The 14,433-nt window shown below is 54.1% G+C and overlaps 1 protein-coding gene across 5 annotated transcripts in view; it reads right to left on the bottom strand.

The window, feature by feature from the left end:
- LOC147666042 (CTD small phosphatase-like protein 3) overlaps window positions 1-14,433 on the bottom strand; it is a 199,159-nt gene that overhangs the window by 92,844 nt on the left and 91,882 nt on the right. For all 5 annotated transcript variants that reach the window (XM_086949300.1, XM_086949301.1, XM_086949304.1 and 2 more), the window contains exons 5-6: window positions 9,485-9,593; window positions 8,645-8,756 (exon numbers count right to left, since the gene is read on the bottom strand). In XM_086949300.1, coding sequence (XP_086805426.1) covers window positions 8,645-8,756; window positions 9,485-9,593 — 221 coding nt within the window. The remainder of the gene's footprint in view (window positions 1-8,644; window positions 8,757-9,484; window positions 9,594-14,433) is intronic.

Below are 14,433 nucleotides of genomic sequence, written 5' to 3'. Positions count from 1 at the left end.
ATCACCGCATAATCGTACAGAGAGTAGCTCACCCCACGACGAAATCACGATGACAACTAAAGAAAGCGGATCCACCGAGAAATTTCAAATGGAGAAATTGAACGAGTACAGCCATCGTGAACTAAAACAATTCTGCATCGAACTAGGTATCGCTACCACCGGTCTAAGTACCAAAGACGATTTTAAGCAGGCCTTAGAGTCCTGGGCAGAAACCGGGGCCGTGGAAACCACCGACCAAAATATCGCAGCAGTAGAAAAAAACACCACGGCACCCGAGGAGCAAAGAACGGGTCTCTCACAAGACGAGATCCAGGAACGAGAGAAAACACGACTACATGAACTAGAAATGGCCCGGCTCAAAATGGAGGTTGAACTTAAACTGGCCGAACAAAAAATAAGCTTAGAGCACCTGCGTCTCCGAGAAGAAAGAGAGGAAAAACAGAGACAAAGGGAGCTCGAGGAAAAGAGACTGGCGTATGAACATGAGCGCAAACTAGCGGAGATAGACTTACGCAAGCAGAACAGAGAATTAGGGGTGCCCGAGCAACCCCGCGACCCAGGGACAACAGAGAAAAAGGTACACATCCCCAAGGATGTCGTCCGAGAATACTTCCGAGAGGACGACATCCAGCAATGGTTCAAGGCCTACGAAATCGCTATGACCGCCCACCGGATCGATCGAAGCGATTGGGGAGCCGGTCTCTGGGGGAGATTCCTCAATGAGGGCCGCGATGCCCTGCTACAACTCCCGGACCATCAGATGACCTCCTATGACCACATGAAAGCTGCCCTCCTCACCCGCTATGGGCTCACACCCGAGATGTACCGTCAGAGGTTCCGAGACTGCACCCGCATCCCGGGTACAACTTGGGTGGACTACGTGAACTATTTTAGCCGAGCCTTCGAGGGCTGGATCAAAGGAAGCAATGTCACCACGTACGAACAACTCTTCAACCTCATGGTGTGGGAGCATCTATCAAACAATTGCTTCATTGAGCTCCGGCAGCACCTCCTCGACAGCAAATTGACTGATCCACGGCAGCTCGCAGCCGAGGCTGACCGGTGGGAAATCACCAGAGTGGGCCGAAATGGATCCTATGAACAGAACCGGAACAACAACGGTCAGCACCGTCCCCGAGGAGGAGGAGGGGGCCAAGGGCGAGGAAGAGACAACGCTCCGGTCGCCCCCGCTACCAGCTCCACCCCCCCGGCCAACCGGGGCAGCACCCCGGCGCGACCGGGATACAGAGCCAATGTCACGTGTCACCGATGCCAACGAGTCGGCCACTATGCAAACGACCCAAATTGCCCGCAGTACCAGAGCCCAAGACCCCGCCAAGTGGCCGCTGCTGCCCTAGGGGAAGAACAGATCTCCGAGGAGCAGGAAGAATACGAACAAGAGCATCAAGAATGGGAGCCAGCCGCCATGACTTTAGCATGCTTAGGGGGGAAAGACATGGTCCCGCGGGTCCCCCTACCCGCTAACACCCGGAAGTACAGCCAATGGGTGAGCATCAATGGACGCCGGGCCGAAGCCCTCCGTGACACCGGGGCCAGTGTAACAGCCGTCCGCTGTCACCTGGTGACCCCAGAACAGTTCATACCAAACATTCTCTGCCCTGTCCGTTCAGCCGATAACTCAGAAAGTCTGTGTCGGATGGCCTGCGTCCCTTTCGAATGGGGAGGGGTCTCCGGCATGTTGAAAGTAACGGTCCGAGATGATGCTCCCGTAGACTGTCTCCTGGGAAATGACCTTGAAAGCTCGCCCTGGGCAGCCGTAGAACGAAGAGAACACCTGGGGATGTTGGGCGTCCCGGACTGGGCGTGCGTCACCACCCGGTCCATGGCCGCCCGTGCCAATCCCCGACAAGAGGAACCCGAATGGCCGGCACCTCCTCCCCCGGTCGCCCCAGTCGAAGACACCGACCGTGCCATCCCCCCAGAACCAGCTCAACCTCCGGACCTCGCTGGCCTCGACCAGTGGCATCAAGAGGGGGGACCCACACAGGAACAGTTTCGCCAAGAGCAAAAGACCTGTCCCTCCCTCGAGGGACTCCGCCAACAAGCCCTCGCCCAGAGCGCAGGGGATACCTCCGGAACACATTGGGTCTACTGGGACAATGATCTGCTATACAGTGAACAAAGGATCGCGGAGTTGGGGGCCAGCCGAGTGCTAGTGGTGCCCCTCCGTTTTAGAGACTTCTTGCTAAACCTAGCCCACGATGCCCCCCTGGCGGGACACCTGGGTCAGGATAAAACCTACAGCCGCCTAGTAACCCACTTCTTCTGGCCCAAAATGAGGAATGATGTTCTCCAGCATTGCCGATCTTGCCCCACGTGCCAAGCCAGTGGAAAGAGCGGCCGCAAACTAAAAGCCCCCCTGCAACCATTTCCCGTGGTCACCACCCCGTTCGAGAGGGTCGGGATAGACATTGTGGGGCCCCTGGACCCCCGTACAAAACAAGGACATCGGTTCATCCTGGTACTAGTGGACCACGCCACCCGCTACCCCGAGGCTATTCCCCTGCGAACTGTGACAGCCCCGGTGGTCGGTCGGGCCCTGATGGGGATCTTCTCCCGTGTGGGCTTCCCCAGAGAAGTCGTCAGCGACAGGGGCACAAACTTTATTTCCAAATATATGAAGTCCCTCTGGCAACAGTGTGGGGTCACCTACCGATTCACGACCCCCTATCACCCTCAAGGAAACGGACTCGTTGAGCGGTTCAACCGCACGCTCAAAGGGATGATTGGGGGGTTGGAAGAGCCCCTCCGTCGCCAGTGGGATGTGCTGCTGCCGTGCCTCCTCTTCGCATATCGAGAGGTCCCCCAGAAGTCCCTCGGCTTCAGCCCGTTTGAGTTGTTGTATGGACACCCCATACGGGGGCCTCTCAGTCTAGTCAAGGAAGGCTGGGAAATGCCCCCTCTAAAGAACCCCCCGGATGTCTTCAAATACCTCCTGACCCTCCGCAACCAGACCCGACGGTTCAGAGAACTGGCAAAAGCAAACCTGGAGGCCAGTCAAGAGGACATGAAAAAGTGGTATGACCAGAATGCCTCCTCCATCGAATTTGAACCCGGACAACAGGTATGGGTCATGTCCCCCACCGAGCCCTGCGCCCTGCAAGACAAGTGGACGGGGCCCTTCAAAGTAGTCGAACGTAAGGGTCCTGTCACCTATCTCATCGACATGGAATCTTCACGGAACCCCCTCCGAGTCCTCCACGCTAAAAGGCTGAAACCCCACTTTGTGCGTTCAGAACTCAGCCTCCTGATGGCCACAGACAATGGAGCCGAAGAAGACTCCGAACCCCTTCCTGACCTCCTACGGACTGGGGAGAAAGATGGCTCCGTGGATGGGGTCCGACTCTCGGGAGCCCTCACCCTGGACCAACGCCAGGAATGTCGGGACCTTCTGTTGCAGTTCGCCGACCTGTTTTCCCTCACCCCAGGTGTCACTTCCTGGTGTGTGCACGATGTGGACACGGGGGACAGCCCCCCTATCCGCCACCGGGCCTACCGCGTACCAGATCGGGTACGGGCTTGCATCCAGGGAGAAGTAACCAAAATGCTCACCCTCGGGGTCATTGAGCCCTCAGACAGCCCCTGGGCCAGCCCAGTAGTACTGGTCCCCAAAGCAGCCGCTCCCGGCACCACACCGGAACTCCGGTTCTGCGTCGACTACCGGGGCTTGAATGCGGTCACCAGGACGGACGCACACCCCATCCCCCGGGCAGATGAACTAATCGACCGCATGGGAGCTGCCCGCTACCTCAGCATTTTCGACCTGACGGCGGGCTACTGGCAGATCGGCCTCACACCCCGGGCCCAAGAACGATCTGCATTTTCCACTCCTGATGGCCATTATCATTTCAAGGTCATGCCCTTCGGCATGAAGAATGCCCCCGCAACATTTCAGCGGCTAGTCAACCAGGTCTTGGCCGGGCTCGAAGGATTCAGCGCCGCCTACCTAGACGACATCGCTGTGTACAGCCACCACTGGTCCGACCACCTCCACCACCTCCGAGCGGTGCTACAGGCCCTTCAGCAAGCTGGCCTCACGATCAAGGCCGGCAAATGCCAAATTGGTCAGGGGTCCGTAACCTACCTCGGACACCAGGTGGGAAGCGGCCTGGTGGCCCCCCTGCAGCTTAAGATTGCCGCCATCCAGTCCTGGCAGCCCCCCATCAGCCAGACCGAGGTCCGCGCCCTTTTGGGACTCACGGGCTATTACAGACGGTTCGTGAAAGACTATGGTACCATAGTGGGGCCCCTCACGGAGCTCACGTCCAAAAATCAACCCAAGAAGGTCAACTGGACCCCAGATTGTCAAACAGCCTTCGAACAACTGAAGGCCGCCATGTGCTCCGCCCCTGTGCTCCAGGCCCCCGACTACAGCCGGGAATTCGTCGTACAGACGGACGCCTCCGACCACGGCATTGGGGCGGTCCTGTCTCAATTGAACACCGAAGGCCTTGATCAGCCAGTGGCCTTCATCAGCAGGCGACTCCTACCTCGAGAACAACGCTGGAGCACCATCGAGAGAGAGGCCTTCGCCGTGGTATGGGCCCTCAAAAAGCTCCGGCCCTACCTCTTTGGCACACACTTCCGGGTGCAGACCGACCATCGACCCCTGCAGTGGCTGATGCAGATGCGGGGGGAAAACCCAAAGCTACTACGTTGGTCCATCTCCCTACAAGGGATGGACTTCACTGTTGAACACCGGCCTAGGCCAGACCACGCCAACGCAGATGGCCTGTCCCGGTTTTTCCGCCTCGACGAGGAGAGTCCCCAAGAGGATGGGTGACTCTCCCCGCCTTCAGCTGGGGGGGACGCATGTTGGACAGGCCACGTGAAGGGCCGCTCCCCCTCTGCCCGACCAGGCCCGAGCCCGGTCCCTCAAGTGTCACACACCACCACTTCACGCTTTCCGTCCCCTCCGGGACCCTTGCCTCTGAACATATCGACCTCGTGGGCCCGATCCCTCACTGGCCCGCGCGCCCAGCCTGGGCGCCATCTTGGACACTCCGCCACGAGGCCGCGTGGCCCCCGATCGACCCCAACCCTGGGCCTGGCCAGGCCTCAGACATCCCGGCACCATCATCCACCCAGGAGGTGAGCGGACTACTTGGCGGGTCAATGGGAGAAAGAGCTGTCGATGGCTCTCCCTCGCCAGGTGCCGCTCGCCCACCATCTCCCCGGGCGCTGGCTCCACCCCCCTGCTGGGTGTCTGGACCCCTTCATCCCGGACCCCCCAACCTCCAAGGGCGAGGGTCCGGACATCAAAGAGGATCAGCCCTATAACTGGGGCAGCTCCAGAGCAGGAAGGCAGTTGTATCCTGGAGTCGAGAGACGCAGTGAAGAACTCACCCTTGACGGACTACTGGCGCTGCCGTAGCCCTGCCTTGCGAACCATCGTCCTGCCTGTTGGCGCTGCCAAGACCTTCATAATCATCATCGTCGTCGGGACCTGCTGGCGTGGCCGCGGACCGTTTGTAACTACCATCTTCATCGGGACCTGCTGGCTCCGCCGCGGACCGTCGCTTCCTTCATCCATCTCGGGACCTGCTGGCTCCGCCGCGGCCCGATCATCTAGAACGCCGAGCTCGAGGATTGAGAGCTATTTTCATCTATTGGTAACAAGACTGTCCCGCTACCCTTTTCCCAATCCAGAGACCAGAATCGAGGGGACCCCTGAGTCCAGACCTCCTTGTATAATTTTACCGTAACTAAAGAATTGCTGATAAAGTATCGTTGAACCTTATCCTGGTGTGGTGTCCGTCTGTGGGGGGGAAGTTACTTGTCTGTACGATCGCTGGAGACGGCTCTCCCCGGAGACCTCTCCCCTTGTCCTCGGCCGACCCTCCCGGTCCGTCTAACAGTCTTTTTGAGTCTACGACTCCTGGTGCACGTAGGGATGCCCGGCTTTAAGGCATGCGGTTCCTGTAGTTGATTGATGTCGGTTACGGATCTGCACAGTCTGTGCCTGTTTTGCCTGGAGTGCGACCACGACCACAAGTAATGCTCAGACTGCCGGTCATTGGCTCCGAAGGCTTTGCGGGAGCGGTCCCAAAAGCTTCTTGAGTGCAGTCAGTCGGCTACGCGCCACTCAAGGTCCCGGTCGCAAGGGAGGTCGAGGACTGGACGCGGAGCCATCATCAGTCTTCGAAGTCTTTGCACTCGTGGTTGGGTAAGTTGAAGCACAAGAAGAATTCAAAGAAGCATCGTCACTCTTCGACTTCTACCCGTCGGTCGGCTGACACAACAAGGGATGCGGGTGGTGCCCTCCCGCGGATCCGCATGCTGAGCCCAGAGTCGACTCCGGGCTCAAGGGCTTGCCTCCGTTCCCGAGACCCTGGGCGACTCCTGCCCAGCGTAGTAAATTTTCTGTAGCGATGCATGCCATCTTTGGGTAGCCCGAACCCGCCGGCACGCTTTCGGCCCCCGCAGATTCAGTAGGGGCCCCTTGGATCCAGGCTTGGATCCGGATCGACGTTGGTTGACCTTATTACGCCTCCACGGGTGCAGCTTCATCTGGCACCGCTGCCTCATTTGACGCCGGTCTGCGCTTCGGCCAGCATCCACCCCGGGCTCCATCCTGATGTGGACCTGGAGCCAGACCGGCGTCACCGGACGCCGGATTCGGCGCCGAGCGGTCTTTTAGTGCCCCTGTTCACTCCTGGGGTCACTTTTCGGCCAGATTGCACCCAGAGGATGAGGAGGAGGACTGGGAGGGGTCAGGTGACCCTCAGTCAGATCAGCTAGAATCTGAACAGACTACAGAGAGGAACTGGGGGTGCCAGTGGTCTAGACACCTCCCCTGAACTTGGCATGTTGTCTCCTACTGCGGCTACGAAGGAGGGAGCGTCATACGCAGGGGTGTTGTGTGGGGCGGCCGAGGCTCTCAACCTTGAGCTTCGTACGGTGGGGGTCAAGACTAACCTCTTGACAGAGGTTCTTCAAGTGGTGCATAATGGGAGCAGAGGGCTCCTAGAGGGCTTAAAGGCACGGTTTCCAGGTTCTTGGAATTCTTAAAAGCAGTGTGTCCGTTTTTTTGTAACAGTGATGTTTTATCATCGATGCAGACCAAGGGCTAACTGCCCCCTATTACTTGCCTTTTTATCTGAAAATAAAGGGCTGAGTTGGAACATTAATGGAGTGCATTTTTTCTGTTACAGAAATGATATATGGAATTGTTTTCAGTTTAATGAAAAACCCAATTAATATTGGCATATTAGCCTATTTAAGTTATGGTAGGCTGCATGTTTATATTTGTGCACATGTAAATATGTATGTTTGAAGGTATCCCATATGTTTTTTAGCTAAACATACACATATATGTATTTTTTGTGTATGCTCCGGGTTCCTGCATGTGGGCGGGGATTATTCAGTGCTTAGGACTATTGAGGAGTATACCTGTGGAAGAGAACTAGGATTACAGTTAAGCAACTTATCCTTCTACTTTCCCCTGCTCGAGCCCAGCTTAGCAGGAGGGCAGAACTGTGTTTGTGTCGTCAGCAGCAGTAGCTGTTAGACCCTGCAAGGCTGGTACTGGGAATACCGTACATGGGATCCTACGTCCATCACTGGAATCAGTGTTGGGGTAGGATCCCAACATGTTTGAAACCAAACATAACCGGTTTCAGTGCTGCCTTCAAGATTGAAAGGCCTGCCCTAGGGGTGACTTATAGGTTTTAAGTGCAGTGACTTAGATAGAAGGAAACCTATATATCGTAAGTGGTGCTAGCTCCAGCTCACACAGGCTGCAATGGCAGGCCGTAGTCACAGTTTTAGTTTTTTCCCATGGGTGGCACAATACATGCTTCAGCCCATGGGGGACCCCTGGTGTACCTATGCCCTGGGTACCTCAGTACCATATACTAGGGACTTGGGAGGGTACACCAGTAACCAACTGAGAAGGTACCAAAGTTCTTACCGTAGTCAATTTAGGGAGAACGCACAGTGACTGAGGTCCTGATTAGCAGGATCCCAGTTAGACACAGAAGGACGCCAGCAAAAAGTAGGAGTGACCTTGAAAGCAGTTCCTACCTATCTACATCCACCATATGCAAGAGCTCGGCTAGGGGGATCGCGTATCTGCCAACATGTATCGGCCACAGTACGGATCCCTGAAGTACTCCACAGGATGCGGACTTAAGGTCAGTATTAAAGAGTGGAATGACAAGGATTTTTGTACAAGATTTTCCACAGGCATTCTATCTCCAATGCTCATGTCCACTCTCCCAGTACTCTCAGCTCATCCTTTCAAAGCCCTTTATACCATTTGTGCTTCTTCTCACCCACTCGTGCCTCTGACACCCGCTACCATGATAGTCACACCCTCAGGATTCTCCAGCCAACTATCAACAGCCTTCTTCCCCACTCACTGCTCAACCCACCCTGTAATTGGCATACATATTTCCTCAATCGTCCCCCCTCCTTCCCATCATTGGCTGATATGCTCTTTACGCTCTTAGCTCCCCTGGCAGGAACTCGTGCTCTTCCCAGACCCAGTATCCACTTCTGTCTCCAGCCCCCTGGCCTTCGCCCTCTCGGTTACCAAGTCCCCTCAGTAAGCTGGCACTAGGTTGCAAGCTCTCATATCCCAGTTTCAGCCACATTGCCCCAAATGGTGTTGATCAGTTACCAGATCCAGGACCAGGGTGCTCTCGGGTGCGCTGCGGGTCTTGAACGGGATGTCTTTCCTCTTCAGAGAGGGGCTGTCTGAAGGTGGGGGCAGGTTGTACACAAAGGAATGTCTGAAAAAAGAAGAGCTCTCGGTTAGGAGCACTGGCGTTCGGTCTGATGCCATCAATTCATCCACTTTCATGCAGCACTATTACTACTTCCTGCGTATTTTTACGAGCCACCCCAGTTGCTCAGATCAACATAAGCCAGCTCTTGTTGAGCATCCTGTCTGCCACCAACTGCATCACACTCCCAGGAGGAATTCAGTCAAGAAGATACTGAAGCAACAGTTGGGAGCATTTCAGAGCAGACTGAAAAGTGATCTGGCTGAAGTTATACAATCAGCAGGAAAGTGGGCTGCTAAGTTAAGGAAGGTGACAGGCCGGGCACCAAGGAAGGTGACATACTGGGCACCAAGGAAGGTGACCGACCGGGCACCAAGGAAGGCGACAGACCGGGCACCAAGGAAGGCGACAGACCGGGCACCAAGGAAGGCGACAGACCGGGCACCAAGGAAGGCGACAGACCGGGCACCAAGGAAGGCGACAGACCGGGCACCAAGGAAGGCGACAGACCGGGCACCAAGGAAGGCGACAGGCCGGGCACCAAGGAAGAAGAGCGCGGTGGCGCCCATGGCCTGAAGAGAAATACGTAGATTGAGGGGGATCTCATTGGCTGAATAGACACTCCTGGTCTTAAGGGCAGCTGTGGGCCAAGCCAGCAGAGGACTGATTCGACCGGTTGGTTAAGAGTGGTCTCTGTGACTTTGGGGGCACCCACGGGCTGTGAAGGTACTCACCGGCTGAAGAGGTCCTCTGTGTCATCGATAGGAAGCTCGCTGAAGTATGGGGCATCTTCTGGCCTAGGACGCTTCCTCTTCACTCTCTGCATGGGTTGGCTGCAGCAGTCTGCAACAGAAAGAGGGCACTGGAAGTAAGACAGACAGACAGATACCTCTAAACTCAGAGTACCAACAGAACCCAGGAGAGCTGCATAAGGAGACAAGTGGACCAGTGAGAATACGGATGGGAGAAGAGAACGGGGATCACTCAGAAGGGCAAAGGTTCTGCAGAGTTAGGAGCAAGAAGCAGGATCGAGGGAAGTAGTACTCACACCCCAATTGTCACAGAAGGGTCCCTGTAAGATTACATCCTGCACCACATTCATATCACACGTGTCCTGACTGTGGTCCATCTGGTGTCAAGACTTGGTAACAATGGCCATATCTCACAAAGGTGCATGTACCACAGCCCTTCTGGGCCACCCTCTGCCAATACTACAACTAAGACAAAGAGGTGCATGCACTAAAGGTTGGTGGAGTAGAGCTCGCCTGGATACAGGATCCTATATCTCTCTCCTCGAAATCCACATGAAAATTAAAAGAGCAACTTATACCAGAGGGTGTCTAGGCGCAGATCTCAGAGAGGCGCCTGCAGCAAAGGAAACAGAGACTTGAATTATTGCTTTTAAAGCCAGGGTTTGGGCGCTTCTCTAAAAGCTAGCAGACCAGTTTCAGTTTTCAGTTCCAGAGTCTGGTTGTGCCCACAATAAAGCTTCCGCGGCCCAGTCAACTTTTGTGTATTTAGGCGCTATAAGGCTAAGCGCGGAGGCAGGCCAAAGGGGTCTGGGTGGGGTTTACCATTGAACGCTGTGCTTAAGGTACTCTGGGCCAATGCACAAGGCTTTGAATCAATGCACTTCTGGACTGGACGCCAGTGCAGGAGACTGAACGCGTAAGAGGCAGACGCCTATGAACACCCTCTCACTGTGCATTTGAACTATGGAGATTGAGCAGACGGAGCTGGACATGCGGAGCACCAAGGGTTCATGGGGCTGGGAGGTGCTGAAGAACAGGGTGGACCACACTTGAGCGAGAGAGGAGGAGTGAAAGCTTGCAAAGTGGAGGCAGCCAGAGAGGCCCCCGCTTCCGTGGCCACGGTCATTCAGACCCCGCAATGCTGCTGTTTCTCAACTGGAACATCAAACTGGATTGATGGTGGGCATCACCACCGGCGTATCTTCTGGGACAAGTATTACATTTCAAACTCAAGTAAGAAGTTGAGTGGCTGAATTAACCTTTTTCACCTCAAGATTAAGATGATCTATGACAATTTCAATAACCAAGACCTCCGCGCCGCTCCAGCTACCCCGAAGCCCCCCCCCATCCCCTCCAATGATGCCACCCAATAGACCCGGCTTACTTGCACCCCACTCATGACAGGACACACCTTGAAGACCATGAAGATCATCCACTCCGGAGCACCCTGAGACCCCTGCCCACCCCACAGCTTCAACAGAGCCACCACAACCATCGTGCTCAAACTACACTGGACGATCAACTGCTCCGTTGAAACCACCACATTCCCCGACAACTGGAAATACGCCAAAGTCAACTCTCTCCTGAAGAAGCCCTCCACAGACCCAACGGACCTCGAAAACCTCAGGCCCATCTCCCTGATTCTGTTCACAGCCAAGGTCATCGAAAAGGCCATCAACACATCGCTAGCAAACTACATTGATGCTAACAACGTCCTGGATATCTCCCAATCCGGATTCCGCAGCAACCACAGCACTGAGAACGGCGTACTTGCCGCCACCGATGACATTTGCTCCCTACTCGACCAGGGCCAAATGGCAGCCCTCCTCCTCCTGGAACTCTCGTCTGCCTTTGACACCGTCTCCCACTGCACACTAGCCACCAGACTCTACAATGCCGGCATGTGCAGGAAGGCCATTGACTGGATAAGCTAACTTCTCACCGGCAGAAGTCAGCGAGTCAGGAGCCCGCTCGGAACCAACAGAGACCAACGGTGGAGTGCCCCAGGGATCCTCTCTCAGCCCTACCCTCTTCAACATCTACATGGCCCCCTCACAACCATCATTAGAAACCACAGGCTCAACATCGTCTCCTACGCCGAGGACACCCAGCTTATCCTCGCCCTCACCAACAAATCCAACATCACCAGACACAACTTATAAGAAGGGATGAAATCCGTCACCACCTGGCTAAAGAAGAGCTGCCTAAAACTCAACTCTGAGAAAACAGAAGTCCTTATCCTTGGCTCCACCCCCTCCGCATGGGGCGACTCCTGGTTGCCCCCCACCCTCGGAAAGCCCCCCACCCCGAAGGACCACGTATAAAACCTCTACATCATACTATCGCTCAATGAACCGCCAGATCAACGCCGTATCTTCTGCCTGCTTCAACACCCTCCGCATACTCCGAAAAATGTTCAGATGGATCCCATCCGAATCCAGAAAAACTGACGCACAACCTCATCACCGGCAGACTGGACTACAGCAACGCTCTCTACGCCGGCATCAACAAGAAACTACTTCGCAAACACCAGACTGTCCAGAACGCCGCAGCCAGACTGATCCTAGACTCCCCCCCGCCCCAGCCACATCACCCAACATCTCTGCGATCTCCACTGGCACCCTATTGAAAGAAGAATAACATTCAAACTCCTGACCCATGCATACAAGGCCCCCCACAACACCGAACCAACATACCTGAACTACCGCCTCTCCTTCCACACCCCCAAAAGACACCTCCCATCAGCGGACCCCTCACTAGCCACCACTCCACGCATCTACAGGACCAGAACGGGAGGAAAGTCCATCTCCTACCTCGCAGCTAAGGCCTGAAACGGCCGCCCCCTCCACCAAGCCCTCACACTGCTCCAGTTCAGGAAGAACCTCAAGACCTGGCTCTTCGGATGACCCCAGCACTCAACGGAGCCGCCCCTTTACCCAGCACCTTGAGACCCTCACTGGTGAGTAGTTGTGTTTTACCAACCTAAATTGATTGATTGATTGATTGATTGATTTATTGAATGAAGAACAGAAGGCAGCACCTTGACCAAGTTGCCTCCCCCTGATTGGGAACAAGGTTATTCTGGAGTTTAGGGACTGCATAAAGGATGCAATCCGCTTGGAAGGACTCCCAGCTAAATACGAATGGGCTTGAAGAAGACCTGTAGGTTCAACTAGACTCCTGGGGTGCTTGGATGCAGGGTGTGCATCAGGTTAGATGGTGTGGTGAAAAGGACAGTTTACAAAGATGTTTGTCACCTCTGGTTAGTGTCTTTTGAACAGCTGTCCTGTGTTGCTCCAACAACATCTGGCTGATTCACAAACTGGTATCCCAAGTAGTTGGTCATAGCAACTTACCAGTGGGCCTTAGATAGGCTAATCCAGAAAGAGCTAAAGCGAATGCAGACAATAACTACCTACCCATGTGTTATGGCAGAGTTTTTGGCTTTATTTAGCAGTGATATAGATCATTAATCTTGCTCGCATCTAGTATAGGTATTCTTAGCCTGTGTTGGCCCTTTTAAGCCCTTTTTCCAGACCTAGAAGAGGATAGCTGCTTAATATGCCTTTATTCTGGACTTTAACCTGTCTATTGCCTATTGGCTTTGACATATTAGACACATTGGTATGGTTTATGTAGGTATTCTGACAGAGCTAAGGAGCATTTCACCCCTTTCAGGCCTACAGGCCTAGAGCTAGAGGGACTCCATCTTGATGAAGCTGAGAGGCTTTTCAGGGTAAAGGCAAAGTTTATAGTTAAGGCTGTTGTGTGCTAGAGGAAGATCCAGTTAGGACCGCTTCTTATCCGAAGAATGTGTTTTTCTCTTGGGCCCAGACGTAACAAGCAGATGGCCACTGCGGTTGCGTGGAAGCCTGGGAGCTGGCACAGGAATTCGGTAAGAGACAGCCCTCTGCTGGAAATTTCCATGAGGGGAGAGGAATCCATATTAGCGAGCTACAGGAGAGGAGGAGTGTTCATTCCAGCTTGTGTGCAGTTCAGTTCAGTTTGGAGTGCAGTGCAGCGTGGTGCTCAGAACAGCTTGGAGCACAGAACAGCTTGCAGAGAGAGAGATGATGTCTGCTGGAGCTGCAGAATAGAGTGCAGTTCTTGAATGGAGAAAGAAGGCAGACGATTGCTGAAGATGAGGAGAGAGAAAGCAGTGCAGAGAGCATCAAAGAAGGCTGTCAGCTGGAGCAATTGGACCAGAGGCGTGGTGATGTGGTGAAGGAGGGAGAGACAGAGAGAGAGATCCCTAATCCCACCAGAGGCAGAGAGAGAGCCCTAATCCCACCAGAGGCAGAGAGAGAAATCTTCCTTCTAATAGGTGAGGTAGTCTGAATTAGTTACACTTACACTTTATGTCTAATCTTTTCCCTTTCAGCGGAGTGTTCCTGTTATGTTTAATCCTTCTCTTTCAAGCGGTGTGTTTTACCTATAGTCTTTGTCAGTTCTGTGTAAAGGTTTATATTGTACTACTAATAAATGACCCCATTAATTAGTGATGCCTGAGTTCTTTTATGATAAAGTTATCCTGGCTTCAAGCCAGTTGCTGTTGAGCCACTGATGGATCAAAAAGGGGGGTAGGAGCGCTTAAATCAAGAAATAACTCAGTCACATAGTGTGTATATCTTTATCCCCATACAGTGAGGGTAATCACTCCTGGTAAGTATTACTGTTTGAACAGATGCTACCCCTGATCAGGTAAGTAATAGTGAGGGAGAGAGGAGACTTGCAACCAAGGGACTAAGTTAGTACACCATCCCATAATATTATTGTAGTAGCAGACCCTTAGTGAAGAGACTTCCCAATATATATGTATAGGTGTTCATAGGAATGTGGTCGTCGTTGATATGCGGCGTTAGTGAGAACACTGGGTGGGAGACCAGTGTAGATACCCACTAGATTGTGGCTTGAATAAGTGAGAGCGTCAG

The sequence above is a fragment of the Lissotriton vulgaris genome, unplaced genomic scaffold (genome assembly GCF_964263255.1).
Source record: "Lissotriton vulgaris unplaced genomic scaffold, aLisVul1.2 SCAFFOLD_1937, whole genome shotgun sequence".
Lineage (NCBI taxonomy): Eukaryota > Metazoa > Chordata > Amphibia > Caudata > Salamandridae > Lissotriton > Lissotriton vulgaris.
This window is presented reverse-complemented; position numbering and strand designations above follow the sequence as displayed.